The following is a 19,166-nucleotide window of genomic DNA, read 5'->3' on the forward strand; positions in this document are numbered from 1 at the left end:
AGAGAGGTGGTGGAATCTCTTTCCTTAGAGGTTTTTAAGGCCTGACTTGACAAAACCCTGGCTGGGACAATTTAGTTGGGAATTGATCTGGTTTTGAGCAGGGGGTTGGACTAGATGACCTCCTGAGGTCTCTTCAACCCTAATCTTCTATGATTCTGTGAACATTATATTAGAACAGACCTAGGGGTGATCCCTAAGGGTATGTATACTCTGTTGTTGGAACCTTGTCTCGCAGCTCAGGTCGACAGACTCACACTAGTGGGGCTCGGGTTAGCGTGCTAAAAATAACTGTGTAGACCATGTTTTGACATTTGGACTCGGGCTGGAGCTCAGGCTCTGAAGCTCACCTCATTCCTTAGGCTTCAGAGTCCTAACTCCAGCCCAAGCCGGAATGCCCACCTCGCTATTTTCAGCACGGTAGCATGAGTCTGTCAACCCAGGTGGCGAGACTCACTCCCAATAGTTGTCTAGACGTACCCTTTGGAGCTCATCAGCCGGCCTGCAGTTACTTCAGGTGTCCAGTCTGCTAGAGCTTACAAAAACCAGGACAAAACAGGTACCTGTAAGAATGACAAAGAAGTCCTCTGAAAACAAGTGACATATGGTTACCCTATTTATTTATACAATTTGAGATTGATGTGATTGAACAATATAATGCAGAGTGGGATGTTAAAATGACAGGCAAGAGTCAGGGCAAGGGGAAGGAAGAGACTTCAGGGGGAGGTGGTGGGTAACAAAAAGTTCCTCAAGCTTGGAAAAAAATACTAAGGGCAACCCTGACAGTGTATTATTTAAAATTCATGAAAAGTAGCACTGACAAGAAATTGCATTTTTACTGCATTTTTACTTTTTCAATTGACCTTTGCAAAGTCATTCAGTGAAAACGCTCAAGATTCCTGGCTTCATAATAATAATCAAAACAGCCAAGACTCTGATTAAAGCAAATGGGAATATTTAACAAGGTATTTGTAAAGACCAAAATCAGGTCTGAGTCAGAATATCTTTAAAACTTTCCTACACCCTTAATATCTCACAAATTAGTAAGGAATCTAAATTCCAACATGCTGATATTAAATCACTAACAACACCCTTTCCCTCTTGACTTGTCTGTTGGTACAAAGCATACACTGGCACTCCGTAATGTACAAAGTATGTGATTTCATTATTTAGTCCCCACCCAATAAAAATATGTTCAAGGCTCTGGTAAACCTATCTGATTCTATAATAACTCATAAAATATCCTTTAAAAATTCTGCCAACACATTAAGCAGCGATATCTGAAGTATTCCAAAGACATTCAGTGTAAGTTATCATACAAGCATCACTAGCTAGCAGTGAGTTTTTTGCATAATTTAGGGTATCTACATTGCTATAATCACATGAAAAGAAAGAACACAAGACAGACTCTGATTTAAAAACACACACACACACTGTGGCAACAGCTGACCATCTATTGCTCTTCATTTCATCCAATACTTGAATAATAGTAGGAAGTTTGACATTTTGACAAGTTTAACAAGCAATCAACTCTGGCAATGCTTCTTCTGAGATAGCCCAGTTGTTTCTACAGAAAGGGATTGGGTTTATTTTCCAATAAAGATTTTTTTTTTAAAGGCAGTTAACCTTTGAAAGCTGAGCATCTCTTTAAGAAAATGAAATCAGCTATGGCCCCAACAATCTCAACATGATTTCGGAAAGGCCTATCCTTCTTAATTTTATAGATCTTCCATGATGTCAGGGTAATGCTGATGTAGGTCTTCATAATATGATACCCTTTCTTTTCCTACATGCTTTGATAAGCAGTGAAATAATTAACAGTGTTGACTCTTAGAGTAGCATTATTGTTATCTGTATAGACTGAATGGGGCAGTTCATTTCAGAACTGTTGTTCCAGGCTCCCAGTGGCTGCAGTTTGCCGTTGCCAGCCAACGGGAGCTGCGGGAAGTGACTGCCTGCAGACAGTCAACATCAGCAAAATGTCTCATGACCCGCAATCAGATTACCCCAATGGGCCGCATGCAGCCCATGGGCCATAGGTTGCCCACCACTGTATTAAAGGTTACAATGCAATATAAGATTTTTCTGCTCTACTCTCCAGCTTAATCAATCAGGAACACAGGAATCAGTTATTGCGTACAGCTACATTTCAAGTAGGTGTAGTTTCCAGCTCCAAACCTATGCTAGCTTTGATCGAGCTAGTACACTAAAAGCAAAAGTGTAGTTGCGGCAGCATAGGTGGTGGGATGGGCTAGTTGCCCAGGAAAGTACCTATGGTCCCGGGCGGAATTATACTCAGGCAGCTAGCCCAAGCCGCAGCCCATGCTGCCACAGCTACACTCCTATTTTTAGCACCCTCGTTCCATCAAAGCTAATATACATATACCTACTCTGTTTCATTCCCAACAAGTGAAGAGGAATGCAAATTAATTTGAACATGTGAACCTTTATGGACTACTCTGTCCATATAGCTGAGTTCCTCCCAGCCTAACTCCCTGGTGTTCCCTCTTCCATCTGTGTCTGTCAATAACCATCTCTCCAGGGAACATTGACCTCTGACTTCACGATACACCTTCTCTCTGTCACAAACATTTTAATATAAACACTAAAAACACATAACTGATGCCCAAGCCCCACCCCATGTCCCTTCAATGAGACGTTGCTAGCACATTGCTAAGTTGGTGTCTTGTCTTTACGACAGACTCAGCTGGTTACAGAGTCTTTGAGATGGCTTGGTCTCCTCAACAGACAACCACACTGGGAGAGAGCTATCTCTGTCTTTGTCATCTGTCTCCTAGTCTGGCAAACTCTCTCTCTGAGGAGTCTCCTCCGTCCTTATGGGATTGGCTTTGGGATGGTTCTCTGTCTCTCCACTCAGTGACAATCTCTGTGTCTCTGCAGGCTCTCTCTGGGTGTTGTACTTGCTGACTTATAGGAGTCTTCTGTTCCTTCAGATCACTTGTCCCTCTTGTACAGATGCCTCATATGACCTGGATGCCTCTGCAGTCCTCACACCTTCTTTAGTCCACCCCTTTTGGTGTCTCTCTAGATGGTTAGATTTCACAGGAGTGCCTGTCTTCAGCTTTGGCTGATCTGTCATACTCTACTGCCTGCTTTCTTTGATTATTGGCCATCTCCTCTCTGAGGTATCTCCATCCTTCTATCTGCAATAGGTAGCAGGGTTTTGGTCCTTCATCCCATCAGTGCTTGCGCAGGACTGTGGGTATGCTAGGAAGGAGTTGTGGTGGTCAAACTCCCATACAAGCACAAACTCCTTGAATTCTTCCAAGGCAAATTGGGGTCTGTTGTCAATGACTACAGTGTCCAGAATGCCAGATCTTGCAAAGTGGGCCTTCAGTTTGCCAATCACCGACTTGCTTCTTTTCTCAGGTAGAGCATTGACCTCCCGGAAGTTTGAGTAGAATTCACTGTAACCAAGTACTGGTTCTCCTTGAAGGTAAATAAGTCCACTCCCACCTTTTCCTATGGTCGGATAGGCAGCTCATGTGGATTCTTTCTACTAGTGGTTATCACACAGCTAACAGGTATCATACCCTATTAACAGGGAGTCCAGTTGTGGATTCATTAATGGCCAATAAACATGCTTTCAAGTCCAACTAAAACAGCTGTTAATGCCCAGGTGTGAGGTATGTATTTTTTCCATGAAACCATTATGTAACGAGGCAAGAAAAACAACTCTTTGCCCTCAAAATATGATTCCATTCCATCCACTCAGCACATCTTTATTTTGAAAATATGGTTCTGCTCCTGCCAGTGCTTGTTTTTTGTCTTCTGGTCATCCTCATAATATTGCTTTCTTGACTGCCTGCAGTCATAGATGTCCTTTTCCATAGCCTCTTTCATTTCCATCAGCTTTGCTGTTGAAACTGGGTGGTAGTGGGAGCTAGCATGTTAATGGATTCAATGCCCTCATCTCTTTCCCCCAACTTACTCGTGCAGGGTATATATGCACTGCTCAAGGTGTCAGCTAACATCAATAATTGCCCTGGACAATATTGGCTTTCTACCTGGCAGCACTAGAGATGCATCAAGATGCACTACAATCTCTTTGGAGCACTGAGAAGGGGCTTTGCCATGATTGTCTCTAGGAGTTTGTAGTTTGATTCCACTATTACTAGCTGAGCACAGAAGTACTCTGGCTGGCCAATCTTTAGCCAGGGTCCAACATGCTGAACCCAAAGCAGTTGGTTTCTTTGTCTCCTCACATGAAGAATACCAAAATCTCTCTCTCTCTCCTTGTATCTACCAAAGTTCAATGACCTTTGTCACAGACCCAGTCCAGTGTGGTACAGGAGTCTGGTAAAGGGCAAATATACTAGTCACTGACTGAGTAGTTTTCTGTTCCCTGAGTGACTAGAGCAGGGCTGTACTGGAGTAATCAGGAACCTGCTAGAACCAGTTAAGGCAGACAGGCTGATTAGAACACCTGCAGCCAATCAAGGCAGGCTAATCAGGGCACCTGGGTTTAAAAAGGAGCTCACCAAGTCAGGAGGAGCTAGAGGAGAGAAAGTGTGTGTAGGAGCTGGAGCAAGAGGCACAAGACCTGCGAGAGTGAAGGCTGTGCTGGCTGGAGGACTATGGAGTACAATGTTATCAGACAGCAAGAAGGCCTGTGATGAGGATAAAGAAGGTGTTTGGAGGAGGCCATGGGGAAGTAGCCCAGGGAGTTGTAACTATCATGCAGCTGTTACAAGAGGCACTACAGACGGCTGCAATCCACAGGGCCCTGGGCTGGAACCCAGAGTAGAGAGTGGGCCCAGGTTCCCCCCAAACCTCCCAACTCCTGATCAGATGCAGGAGGAGTTGATCCAGACTGTGGGGAAGATCACTGAGGTGAGCAAATCTGCCAATAAGTGCAGGACCCACCAAGGTAGAGGAGGAACTTTGTCACACCTTGTTTCAGGAGGAAGGAAGGTTTCCTGGAGCTGCAGCTTCCATATCCCTCTCCCTTTCCCCTCCTCCCCCCTATAGAGAGTGTTAAGTGGCCCTCCCCCACCCTGGTTTGCCAGATGGCTTTGTCTACCTGGCATATAAATGTAATTTCATTGTCTCTTCCTGCTTAATTTACACTGAAGACACATTCAAGCAGGCAGAAGCACATTCCTTTGTCTAGGATGGGTAACTTAAGACTACCCTTACTTACACCTCTTAAGAACATGTGAAGAAGTATAAATATGTGCTGGAAACATCACCCATACATACACCACGTAAAAATATTAATAACCAGCCAGTTTGCCTATGATATCTTAACATGATAGATGATAGCAGTGAGTTGGGGTACACTGAGCTGGTCTGGCCAGCTGTTGCTCACTGCTACACTCTGGAGAGCCCCTTCCCCTCTGGCACTGGGACGCTATTAGGGTCACAATCACACTGGGGTATCAGTGGCTCTCCCGGCTGGTAGTACTTCTGGGCAGGGACATCCATTATCATTTGTTTCAGTGTGCCAAATGCTTCCTGTTCGGGACCTACCCAGTCCCTCTCAACATCCTGCCTTGTGAACTGACATATGGGTTCTGTTACTGCAGCCCCTTGTGGACAGATCTTGGACAGAAAATTTATCATTCTCATGAAGTGCTGTAACCCTTTCACATCCACTGGAGCTAACATGTCTCTGACTGCCTTGATCTCATTGGGATCTGCTTTCAGTTCCTCCACTGTGAGCGCATGTCCAATGTATATCATCTCATGCTGTTTGAGTTGCATTATTTCTGGACTGAATGTTATGCTCTTGTCCCTGTATCAGTGTAGAAAACATTGTAATTTTCTGTCTTTTCAATCCTAGTTCAGTGACTCTGGGTCTATTCAGATGCATAATTTGTTTGACTGTCCTCTCTGGGTGCGATGATACCGCTGCTCTGCAAACATTTGAGCTATTTGTGTATTGGTTTTCATAATGCCACCAGAATGTCCTTAGTGGTCAGCACACAGGTTTGACTGTCAGGGTACTTCCCAGCACAGCTTTCCTTTGGGGCACCTGTCACCTTTGAAAACATCCCCAAATGCTTTTAAAAGTGTCTCTATTGTCCATGGAACTCCCCTTTTGCTTCTTGTACTGCAGCTTTAAAATTCTGACACTGCATCCTAATCAGATGCATGGCACATATGGCCAAGGGGGATTTGTGGTGCTTACTATCCACCACCACAAACTTCAGTCAGTACTGTCTGCTGTTTTTCAGGTTAGTTACTATGAGGTCAAAGTTTCTTACGGGCTGCATTATGCTCTCATTGTACATTATTAGATTGTGCCTGAGCAATCACATTGCAAGAGGCCCTGCTAGCCAGCTGAAATCACATGGGGAATTTCCCTATTAATATTGTTGCAGCGTTGTCTCTTGTTGCTTCCCTGTCCCATTAGTCTGAACCTGACATGCTCTCAGACTCAAGATGTCACTACCACAGTCTAATGTGTCATCCCTATCTTGTACAAGTCTGACTGAATCATGCTGGGACCTTCCTCTGCTCTTAAACACACTGTTAAAATGGTTCAACTTTCCACATTCCTTCCAATGACATCCTTCCTCCATGGCACTTCCTATGGATATAGAACTGTGGCTCCTCTCCTTTGCTGTCATCTCACTGCATCCATTTCTGGGGGCTTTCATCCTCTCTCTTGAGGCTTCTGCTGTATGCCTCACGTCTAGGCTTCGGTCTAATGTGAGATCACCTTCCTGGAGTAGCTGCTCCTTCAGGTGGTGATCCGAAGTGCCACAGACTACCTTGCCCTGAATCAGGGAGTCTGTCAAGTCCCCAAAATGGTATGTAGCAGACAGTGTCCATAAGGCAGTAGCACAGAGGTGTATCCCTTCCTCTTCAGATTGGTCTCTAGTGAAAAACCAGTGTCACTCCATAGTTTCCTTCTGCTTTGGGGAACAATATGTCCTCATGGCTCCTAGCACTACTGTGAGGCTTGAGGCTATGGCGAGCTTCAAAGTGCTGCAGATCTCTCTGCCTTTTTTCCCCAATAAGGTAAAGTAAAAGTTTTATTTTCCTGCTGTTGCCATCCTCTTGTATGGCCAGGTGTAGATCCCACCTTGTTCTACCAGGTCCATTGCTGGGTGAGGTTTCTGTCTCAAAAATCCAACATTCCAAGATGCTTCAGACCCAGTTCCATGACTTATGCTGCCAGCTGCTGCACTTCAGAAAACTCGGAGCTCAGATACTGCCACCATGTTTCATTTGCAATGAGTGACGCTAAATGCAGGTTAAGTTGAACAAGTGAAACTTTAGTAAACCAGGTGGACTATTCTAGTCATGTCATAAGTTGATCCCAGCCTAACTCTCTGCATTCCCTGTTCCACTGATGTCTCATCAATAATAGTTCCTCCAGGGAACACTGACCTTCTGACTTCAATTCTGCTTATCATGATACACACCCAACCTGGAAATTACACCTCCAGCTCCAGGATAGATGTACCTTTAGAATCTAGACTCTTAATAGTGTGGAGGAGATCAAGCCTAAAGAGACAGCATTTGCCACAGAGAGACTATTCAACTTGGACTTCACCAGCGTGAGCCATAGATGACAGAAGTGAGGGAAGCTGAAGTCCTCCTTTAGTCTCCCGCTTCCAGTGCTGAAGAATTGGAGACATCACATTACTCTGAAGTAATTCTATGGGTCTTTTGAGCATAGTTTAGAGGACATCGGAAAGAATTTTTGAAAAACTAAGTCAAAGTGAGAAAAAGAAGATCTACTCAACTTCAGTGTAGCAGTAAATTAACTATCAGAAGTTCACAATAAGATTTCAACCAGCAGAGCAGAACTACTCAAACAGGAAAACACCAGCACTACACAAACAAACTGGAATACAGTTCCAATGAAATTCAAGCTTAAAAACAACTTCAGGATACTTTAAATGAAAATGAAAACAGCCCCAGCAGGCCAATAAGCAGCCTCCAATGAGTTAAAAAAAAAAAAGTTCTGCTGGACTCAGAAACCCTCAAAATGTTTAGAAATATCTCTCCCTTCCCCCTCATAGAGGAAATATCTCTCCCTTCCCCGCCAATAAAATCCCATAGAAATGCAGGCAAAATTTCAAAATGACCCCATCTGAGTACAAAAACAGCCATAGCAAAGCCCAAAAGCCACTCCAAGCTGCTAGGTTATCACTCTCAGACCAGCGGCAACAAACTGCCCTCTGCTGCAACCCTTCAGGCAGCACAGAGGCCCTGACACTTCCACATCTGCTCCCCACAGAGGGTGGAATCTGCCCTAGTGCAGACAGCCAATAGAAGACTTGTGTACCATTTTACTCTCAAAATAGTGCTTAAGCGATTCCTAGGCCTAGTCTACAGCTGGTGTGAACAAAGCCAACTTCCAGCCCAGAATATGGATGGTCAAGTCTTCTTGCACATAAACAAATGTAATCATACATCACGTGTATGCAAGACTTTTCCAAATCCCTCATTTGAAAATGTTCATAATACGAGTAAGCTAAACCAGGTTCACATTTCTCTATGTCAAATTGTAGTTACAAGAAAGTTTTTCTATTCTTTAGCATCTAGATATGACAATGATTAGGTGCTTATTTATAAATATTTTGATTAGAGATTTTTTTTTTTTTTTTTTTTTTTTTTTGCTTTTAATGGGCAAGTTTTCAGTTTCCATCTTTAAGGTACTGCTCTTCAATACACCATGTAATGAGCATGTCACCATACACAAAGCGGGGAGGAGGAAATGTGGCTTCTTATTAAAGACTTAATGTGGGGTACACACTCCACACATAAAAAGTGGATGTCAGTTGTGTGTATGGTGCAGTTTCCAGTTTGCAGAGGATAGCCGTTGCCTTGTTAAAAAAGATTCATGGCCTCTCCTGTCATCTTTCTTCTCATGTGACTATGGGCTTTGTAGCAGGGTGGTTACCCTGATCCTGCCCTGAAGGGCTTAAAACAGCCCTGGGGGAAGGTTGTGGCTGGGAGCTGCTAAGCTGGGCTGATTGGGAAGTGGCTGCAGCTGGGCCACACCCCAATCCAGGCACAGCTGGCCTGTATAAAGAAGGCTGGGAGCCCAGGAGCTCAAAAGTCGTCTCTGCCTTAGGGGAGAAGGGCCTGGCTGCAGGCGAGCTAGAGACAGGGTAAACCTGAGTGGAAGCAGGCTGGGGAAAAGGCAGAGGAAAGCTGGGGAGCTCCAGCCTCGGAAAAGCCCAGACTTGGCCTAGCATTGGGCCAACTAGGTAACTAGGGTTGCAGAGGGTCAGCACAGGGTAGGCCAAGGTTCCCCGCCAGGTCCAAACCAAACTGCAGTGAATGAGTAGGCTGATAACTGCAGTCCTGTCCCGGATGTGGGGCTAGATGATGACTAGCAGTAGCCTATGGTGAGGTGAGTGGGACTAGTGGGGGGTTCCAGATCTACCAGGAGGGGAGACCCAAGAAACTGAGGGGATTATTGCTAGGGAGCAGCCAAGCCCCAGCGTAAAGGGCAAGTCCCGGAGGGACCATGGCGGAGGGAGCAGAGGACAGGCGGATCACTGGCCTGCAGAGGGTGCTCTGGAGCTGGAATGAGCTAATCCCCAAGAAGTCACCAGCAGGAGGCTGCTGGCAGGGGTGAGTCCATCTCATCACACGTTTGTCTACACATGAAAGTTCATATCAGAATAGCAAAAAGAACAGGATAAAGTACTATGGCACCTTAAGAGCTAACCAATTAATTTGAGCATAAGCTTTCTTGGGCTAAAAAACCACTTCATCAGAATGCATAGAATGGAACACACAGGAAAGAAGATATTATACACTACAGAGAACATGGGAAGGTGGGAGTACGCCATATCCAACTGTAAGAGGCCAACACCTTCAAAGGTTTTTTCTCTCTCCTGCTATGATAGCTCATCTCAGTTGATTGGCCTCTTACAGTTGGTATGGCTACTCCCACCTTCCCATGTTCTCTGTATGTATAAATATCTTCTTTCTGTGTGTTCCATTCTATGCATCTGATGAAGTGGGTTTTAGCCCAAGAAAGCTTATGCTCAAATAAATTTGTTAGTCTCTAAGGTGCCATAAGTACTCCTGTTCTTTTTGCAGCTACAGACTAACACAGCTGCTACTCTGAAGCCATTCAGAATAAGATTAAGTGAATTTAAAATGGATTAAATATTCTTGATTAACCTCCTCTATGGACACTCTTTATTCCAAAATAAATTGGGACTAGAGAGATCTCCAGGAAAGTTTCCTGGAGGTACTTGATAATCCTCTGCCAAAAGTTTAGTGGCAAAGCAGTTTTGTTTCTTCCCCATTGTAGGAAACTTTCCTGTGCCATTCGGCAATCACTTGTGCAGGGACCAAAGCAGCACACAGGCAAGTAACATAGAGACCAGGGCAGGAGCCACAAATATGTAACAGATGTACCCTCGTTTCCCTGCTTACCCTTAGCAGTGACAGATCTGCTAGAATGACCGCTGCCTGTGGAAGTGTGGGAAAAATTCAGAATTTCTTCCCTAGTTGGCTGCACCACAACCCTTGCAGAGTGAGTACTCTTTTCCCTACGTGGAGCACCCCGCCAACACTCACCATGCTTTGAGTGTTTGTGTTTGCTGAGATGTGTGTTTGCCAAGGGTCAGTGAGAAAGTGATTGTCATGTTGCAAAAGGTGTATTTTACTGAACTGTTTTAATGCTGTGCGTGAATCTAACAATCATGCCTCTGTGCATTGTTCTTTATGGGTCGGCAGATGTGGCCTTCAGGAACACCCCCCATACACCGGCCAAGCGTCTCTGCCAGATAAGAGAGAGAGCCCAAGATGGAGCAAAGAAGATGTGTTCCAGGAGGTAGTGCACTACTCCAATGCAGAGAAAAAGAGTTCTGGGAAGCCAAAAGGCAGGATAGAAAAGAAAAGAGTTTTAAGGACATTACTGAGTGGGTGATTAGAGTAATGGAGGAGCAAATGCAGATGCTGAAGTCCTTAATGCTGCGGACCCAGCAGATGCGTGCCTGCCCTCCCCTGCAGCACATTCAGAACTCTTTTCCATGCCCCATCCCCAACTCCATCCTTTCCACTTTCTGGGATTTCTTGGTTTTCCCTTCACTCCAGCCCCTTGGACAACTTTCACAATGACAGCTGGACCTACACACAGCTTTGAAAGTCTGCTCTTTTCCACCTCCTTTCCCACCAAGCATCTTTGTGTGTCTTGTTTCTTGTGCAATAAAAGCAAAGTTTTTGATTGGTCACTCATCTTTATTTGTTTCCTACAAACTGAGATTAGCAGGCACTACCAATACATGCACAGGCAGTTTATTCATGTGCCTGCTGGAAGTAAGGCCCCAAATGTCGCCGTTCCTTCCTAGGAAAGCTACATGTAACATTGCAGCACCAGTAAGAGATACATTACTGGTTCTCATTTTCAAAGTGTTGCTTCAAAGCCTCCCTGGTTCGAATTGCCCCACTCTGGGCTCCTCTGATAGCCCTGGTATCTGGCTCCTCAAAATCAGCAGCCAGGCAGTCTGCCTCAACACTCCACCCCTGACCTAACCTTTGATCCTTAGCTTCACAAAGACTGTGCAACATATAACACGTGGCTATGACCATGGGAATATTATCCACATTAAGGTCTAACCTGCAGGTTTTCTGCCACCCCAATCGGCGGCAGCTCAATCACGCCACTCCATTTCAGCAGCAGTTCACTCCCACTCTTCGACTTCGGCGGCAGCTCAAAGAGGAAGAGAGGGACTGAGGGACCTGCTGCCAAATTACCATCGAAGACCCAGACGGGCTGCCCCAGTAGCGGACAGAATGGGGTAAGCAGGGCCTTCCAGGATCACTATGGGCATTTCAATATCCCCCACTGTAATCTTCTGGTTTGCAAAGAAAGTCCCTGCTGTAGCTTTCTATACACACCGCTGTTCCTGAAGTTGCATGCATCAATCACCTTCCCATACCATGCCACGTTAATGTCAGTGAAACACCCACAGTGATCCACACATGCCTGCAACACCTGGAGAAGTACCCCTTCCTATTGATGTACTCTGTCGCAAGGTGGTCTGGTACCAAAATTGGAGCATGTGTGCCATCTATCACCCCGTCACAGTTAGGGAAACCCATTTCTGCAAAGCCATCCACTATTTCACACACATTTCCTAGAGCCACTGTCCTTCCTAGCAGGATGTGATTAATTGCCCTGCACACTTGCATTAACACAGAACCAATAGTCAACTTCCCCACTCCAAATTGATTCACAACCGACCGGTAGCAGTCTGGAGTTGCCAGCTTCTACACAGTGTTTGCTACATGCTTCTCCACCGATAGGGCAGCTCTCATTCTGGTGTCCTTGCACCGCAGTGCTGGGGCGAGCTCTGCACTCAGTTCCAGGAAGATGGTTTTCTACATCCAAAAGTCTGTAGACACTGCTTGTCATCCCATACCTGCATGACAATACGATCCCACCATTCAGTGCTTGTTTCCTGAGCCCAAAAGCAACATCTACCCTTTGCAGCTGTTCTGTGAATGCCAAAAGCAATCTAAAGTTGCTCCTATCCATATCACACAGCGTATCAGGCAACTGGGAGTCTTCTTCAATTAGGAACTTTGCAATTAACTGCATTGCCATCCACGATGTCTTCATGGCAGTTATCCGCAAAAAGAACAGGAGTACTTGTGGCACCTTAGAGACTAACCAATTTATTTCTAAGGTGCCACAAGTACTCCTGTTCTTTTTGCGAATACAGACTAACACGGCTACTACTCTAAAACATGACAGTTATCAGATCACAGGAGAGCAGTGTGGGATACTTCTCTTCTCACAAAGATGCCGGGTGCACAAAGAAGGTCCATTGAAAAATGCCATGAAAGATAGCCAGAAGCCCATGGAGTGCTAGGACAGAAAGCAATGCATCATGGGACATTGAGTCCAGTCCCAAGATGCACTGTGATCCACTCCACCTTCCCACAACACCTAGCAATAGAAAGTGTCGAGCTGGACTGTGGGATAGGTGCTCACGCTGTCAATGATAGCACCCCAACTGTGGTCACGCTCTGCTGACAGAGGGAGCGAGTATGAACATGACATTCCAATTTTTATTATGCTGATTTTTGAGTGTCGACATCACTTTTGTCAATAGAACTTGGTAGTGTAGACAAGGCCTGAGTCAGAGTTCCAGCTTTTCAGCTGGGATTCTGCACAAGGGGAATGCTGATCAGGTGCTATTTTCCCCAATCAATTACCAGAGCAGCACTCTGCCTACAATTCTGAAATAGAGACAAGGAGACTAAAAGTAGGGAAATTCAGTTGCTAAGTAAACACAATACCTAGCACGTTGTTGTGCCTAACAAATAAACACTCACAGTTAAATTCCACCCTCATTTACACCCTTGAGAAACTGACTCACAATTTTTTAATCCCCAGTTGCAGTTTACCTAGCAAGGACTAACTATTTTAAGTGTCCTTATTGTTGAGAGCCACACTTCAAAGTAGCCACACACATTTTACATAAATTTAAATGGAAAATGACTCCCAGGCTGAAAATTTCTTCTCAAGACTCAGGCTATAGCAACATTGTTACAGCGCAGTTGAAAAAACAGGTCAGTGTACTTTGCAGGATATTTTAACATTTTGATTGGGCTGAGGGGTTGCTCATAACTTTAAGAAAGGTCACTAATATCCCATATATCTGAATTACAGGAAAAATTACAAGTAAAAAAGGAAAAAGTTTACCCAAAGAGCATATGAGTGTAAGACAGAAATAAGTTGTCAATCCACAGAACAGAGAGCTACCAAAACTGGTTTTTCAGGACATGGGTGGAGAAGATTCTGTTTTGAAAGAAGTTATGGTAAGCTTTGAAATTGTCACTAGTATAAAAATCACCCTAAAAGGTCAGAACACTGACTTTTATGCACCTTGTTTTCCCTAAGAAATATATGAGAGATGACTTTTAAAATAATTCTTTTGCATATAGTGCAGCAGGGTTTGTTTCAATTGTATAACTTTTATTGCAACTTCTCCTCCTTTCATCTCTGAAATATTTTAAGTGAAGAAACTAAGTGCCTTGTTGTCCATAAGCATATGTTTCATTTCATGATGGACTAAAATGACTGTCTTGTATCAAAACAGTTGTTTTACTACTTTATACAAACTATGCAAGTGTGTTAGTATCTTCTAGATTCTTTACTGATAATTTATCCTTAAAAGGCTAACTACTGATGAGGTTTTCAGCATTCACCATAATTCAAATAAATGAGATCTGTTTATTTTATCACCTCTATTTCCTGTGAAATTTTCATTTAAAGAAGAAATACCATAGAAATTATAAAGAAGCATCAAAACAAAGGAAAAATACCAGTAAAACACCTCTCATGAAAGCGGGGTGAGCAGCCAGTTTGTCAACTGAGAAATAAAAAATATAATTAAATAAAATCAGTCACACAAGCAAGATAACAAATTGATAATATATAATGTAATGCACACACTGTGGGCAAGATTTCTAACAGTGTGCCATGATTTTGGGTTCCCAGCCTTGAGACACCATGAAGTTGCTTGACTTTCACAGGGTGTGTACTCAGCCCTTTCTGAAATATCAGGCCCCTTTAAGGGCCACAAATTGGGCACCTTAAATCACTGCACACTTTTTAAAATCTTGCACTTTAAATATATGGTATATTTAAAAAGTAAAGCTTACCTCTATATGATAAATAAGTACTCTGTAGCTGGCCCACTCGACTGATTGTCTTGGTGGTCACCTGGAACTGACGTGTAATTAAAGTTTACAGACAGCAGTATCACACACTCCATCTGACTGTCTGAAAGGCTCAGAGGTTTCTCCTTCAGAGGCTGAGTCATTTATGGAGGAGGTGGGAGGTGTGGAAAAGGGTGTCACCTAGTACAAATACTAATTCAATAAAAAATACCTGTGAGATTGCTGTACTCTTGTACTTTCTGTATTCTTTACATAAAGGAGGGCTGGGTTTCACAAATTTAAAAAAGCTTTCATGGATCCGGAAATAGCCCACTGGCTGTTGATACCTATACTATATACGATTTAGTATGGATTCTCCTCACAAACAAAAGCTCAGTGTGCAATGGACTTGCCTCTCAAACAGAGGTTTTAATGACTGTCATACACATATTTACATGCAAGAAGTATGCAAGGAAGCACCATCTTTCATAAAGGAAAGGTCTCCAGGAGTGTTATGCGAGGAATGTACACCGGAATCTGACACCCATTAAATATGTCTCATTTTGTTATGTTAGGAGAGAAAAACCATCAGCCAAGAAAAAAAATCTCACGCCAGAACTTGTTGCAAATCCATGCCATCAGTGTGTTATTGTGTTTCATTTTATTACTGCTAATGTTAATAGGGCAAAGGCAAAAGATTGCCTCTGTTTTCCCCTACTGTTGCAATTCACTACTCTGTATGTTAAGATGAGGCTCTATCCATGAATAAGGGACAGGATTCTACAGCACTAAAATAGCCACACCCAAGATCTAAGGGCTACAAAGAGTGCATATTAAACAGGCCCACACTGGTTCTATAATTTGGGGACATTTTTATAGTAACAAATATAAGACCTGATCCTGAAAGCTGACTTTAGTGGGAGTTGACATTGCTCAGCTCCTCACAAGATCAGGCATGTAGATGTATTAACATAGCAAATGTGCCTTTAGAGCAAATTTTTGTAACCTACCTTCTTGTTAAAGGGTACTTCATGCCAGGAAGGTAGGCTCCGTACTTTGCTCAATGAAGACTGTAGTGGGGAAGCTGACCCACTCCCCGAGAATTTGGGCTGTAGCAGGCCAGTAAGCCTGCCCAGATGAACAGCCAATAAGAAAAGGGCTTATTGGGAGCCAATCGGGGCCCAGATTGGAAATAGCCAATCAGGACCAGGCTCAGCCATATATAAAGGCTGCTCAGGAAGGGAGCAGTCTGTCTGTCCCAGGCCTTTGAGAGGGGAAGGTCGGTCGGTCTCCAAGGGTGGGAGATGGTCACTGTGGACAGTGCAGTGCTGGCCAGGCTCAGGGAGCAAAAGGGAGCTCAAGCCTGCGGGCCCTGAAGGGAAGGGCCTAGCGGGTGCAAGGAGCTGTAGGGGAAGTGGCCCAGGAAAGCAGAGAGACAAGAGGAGGGAAGGAGGACAGCGAGGCTGCTGCCAGAAGGTTCGTGGGCAGGGACCCAGAGTAGAGGGTGGGCCTAGGTCCCCTGCTTCTCCCCCTTGTATGGCTGACTCCAGGGGTTTTGCTGCCCCAAGCAGCCCTTTGCGCCCCCCCCCCCAAAGTTGTGATCTGCAGCAATTCAGTGGGAGGTCCTTGGCTGAATTGCCGCTGAATACCTGAACATGCCACCCTGTTCTGGAGTGGCCACCCCAAGCACCTGCTTGAGAAGCTGGCCTGGAGCTGGCCCTGCCCACTTGCAGTACCCCTAACCATTGGCTGTAGGGAATGGCCCATTACAGACTACTCCAGATCCCTGACAGGAGGAATTAGACTTCGGGGTGTGGTTGTATGTGGTGGCTGGGGTGTAGAGAGACTGCTTATCAACCCCCTCTCCCCCCAGAAGAAGGTGTGGCTGGACTAAGGGGCACTGCCGGAGGGCAGCGGTCCGGAAGAGGACGCCACGAGTTAGGAGCAATGCGGGTCCACATGCCAACCCAGGGCAAGGCAATGGACAGGACACCACAGGAGGGGGCGCTCTGCTGGACAGAGCTAATTTCCAGAGTCACCAGTGGGAGGCACTGTGGTGGTGAGTCCCAACTCACTCTGTCACAAAGATATATTCTGAACATGTCTTATATTTGACAAAATGTTGTTGATTAAAACAATTCTGCCAGAGGGGCAGCTCTTGAAAAATAAAAGTAATATATAAGTTGTCAACCACCACAAACTTCAGAATGAATTAATGGAAGCTAATGTGCCTTTCTATACCTCCTGAATTACCTGTTTTCTAGAGGTGAAATGTTTACAGGAGGTAGGGCATATTCAGGGAAACTATTTAGTATGTTTATCTTTTCAAGATCAAACAAACTGTTTAGTGAATCCATCTTTCTAAATAACTGTTAAATATGAGGAAAACCTTTCAAACTGTAAGGATAGTTAAGCTCTGGAATAGGCATCCAAGCGAGGTTATGGAATCCCCATCAATGGAGGTGTTTAAAAACTGGTAGGACAAAACCTGACTGGGATAGTCCAGGTTTATTTGGTCCTACCACAGCACAGAGGGCTGGACTTGATCACTTCTCAAGGTCTCTTCCAGTCCTTCATAGCTATGATTCTAACACCGAGTTCAGGTGCCGAGAAAGATCTATTGGCCATCACTCTACATTCGCTAGTCAAAAGCTGCTCACAAAGCCCATAAAGGTAACCTCCAACTGTCTTCCAGTGCTGGCCCATTTAGCCAAAAATTTCAGAAGACAGCTAACAGCTTCCAATAGTGTTTTGGAAAAATTAACATCCAGCTACGAGAAGGTCACTCTCTGTATCACAGCTCTGAAACTCGGAGAAGAAACTATGCATCAGAGACACAGACAGCAGAGCCCTGCAAATCTGTGGATATCCGCGGATGCGAATGAGGTTATTTGTTTCCCATCTTTGTGGATCACAGATCCGAGGCGAATCTATTTTTTTAATCTGCACGGGGCTCTAAAGCAGTGGATCTCAATGAGGGCTTCAATCCAAAGCCCCAAGCTCTGGTGCCCACCGCAAGGCTGAAGCTCCGAGACTCAGCATCTTCAACAGGGCCAAAGCTTGGAGCCCTGCGAGAAGGGAGCACTGAGGCTCAGAGTTCCAGGCTTCAGCCCTGCGGGGAAGGGGGCTCTGGGCTTTAGCCCCATAGGGGAGGAGGAGACACTGGGACTCAGGACTTCACCCCTGCCAGCTGGGGGGATGCTGGGTCTCTAGAGCAGCAGTTCTCAAGGAGGCCACAGTTTCAAGGGTCTGCCTGCAGGACTGAAGCCTAGAGCACCAAGCCCTGGTGCCCTCTTTGGAGCTAAAGCCCCAAGCCCTGGCGGCCCACATGGTGGGTAGTGCTGGGGCTCTAGCCACACAGTGGGAGGGCACATAGGGCTCCTGGCTATAGCCCCGCGGGGGCAAAGGAACACCAGGGCTTGGAGCTTCAGCCCCATGGGACTACAGATCCTCTGAGACCAGCTTACAGCCCCCCAGGGGGACAACAGACACCCAGTTAAGAACCGGTGCTTTAGAGGATGCTGCTGTGGGTGTAGGTGTGGATCTATATAAAAGATGGAGTGCAGATCCCAGGTCAGATACAATTTAATTACCGCAGATGCGGATCAGGTACAGATTCAAATTTTTTTATCCATGCAGGGCTGTATTTGTTAACCATAAACAGAGCTTCCCTGAACAGGTGCTGATACAAGTGAAAGCTGTACATGAAAATGTTGATATTCATAAGATAAATATGGACTGATACTGGGCTTCACTTAAGTTTAGAGTAGACCTATCACAAAACAAATTAGTCTTGTGCTATCTGCAGATTCCATAAAGGGAGACTGTTTGATAAAGAGGAACATTACAGAAGCTGACTGGGTGGCTTACCCATATTTCAAAGCTGAAACTGGAAGAAGGAAAAGAGAGAACGTTTACACACTTCTACAGAGTTCAGCAACCCACCACGCAGATTACCAGCCATTCTCCTCTATCTCTATTGCTGTCATGTGCAAATAAACTATCTAGTCAACAAGAAATACTCACACAGTATGTCAAAAAAAAATATTTAAAAATATATACACAATAAAAATGGCACAAATCCAACCGTCAGGAACAAACATTCCCAAATTTTGAGGCAATTCAGATTAGGACACATACTTTATGTCAAACCAAGGCCACAAATCAAAATCCCCAGACATTTTGGACTGTTCACTCAAATTTCTGAACTCTGCTTATTTCTAGCATACAGTGCTCCATAAATGTAATTATTTGTGTTATCATATTACTTGTTTTACTTCTATGTGAAACAGCAATACACAAACCACGCTATGGAACTTTTAGTGCGTTGCAGGCTAGTGCACGGTAGATTTAGATTCCAGCTTGCCATGCACTAGGTCTCCTTGTAGATGTATCCAGCCTAAGGGTACGTCTACACTGCACGATTATTTCGAAGTAGTTTAAACCGATATTACAAAACCGATGTTATAAAATCGGTTTTGCGCGTCCACAATGCGATCACAAAATCGATTGCTTGCGTCCATGGTCCAAGGCTACCATCGATTTAAGGA

The 19,166-nt window shown here is 44.7% G+C and overlaps 1 protein-coding gene across 1 annotated transcript in view; it reads right to left on the reverse strand.

Moving 5' to 3' along the window:
- Window positions 1–16,973, reverse strand: part of SCEL (sciellin) — a 72,405-nt gene extending 55,432 nt beyond the window's left edge. Inside the window, exons 1-2 of the mRNA XM_075061742.1 lie at window positions 16,870–16,973; window positions 14,620–14,668 (exon numbers count right to left, since the gene is read on the reverse strand). Coding sequence (XP_074917843.1) covers window positions 14,620–14,668; window positions 16,870–16,973 — 153 coding nt within the window. The remainder of the gene's footprint in view (window positions 1–14,619; window positions 14,669–16,869) is intronic.
- Window positions 16,974–19,166: the final 2,193 nt, after the last annotated feature.

The sequence above is a fragment of the Chelonoidis abingdonii genome, chromosome 1, assembly GCF_003597395.2.
Source record: "Chelonoidis abingdonii isolate Lonesome George chromosome 1, CheloAbing_2.0, whole genome shotgun sequence".
Classification (NCBI taxonomy): Eukaryota; Metazoa; Chordata; order Testudines; family Testudinidae; genus Chelonoidis; species Chelonoidis abingdonii.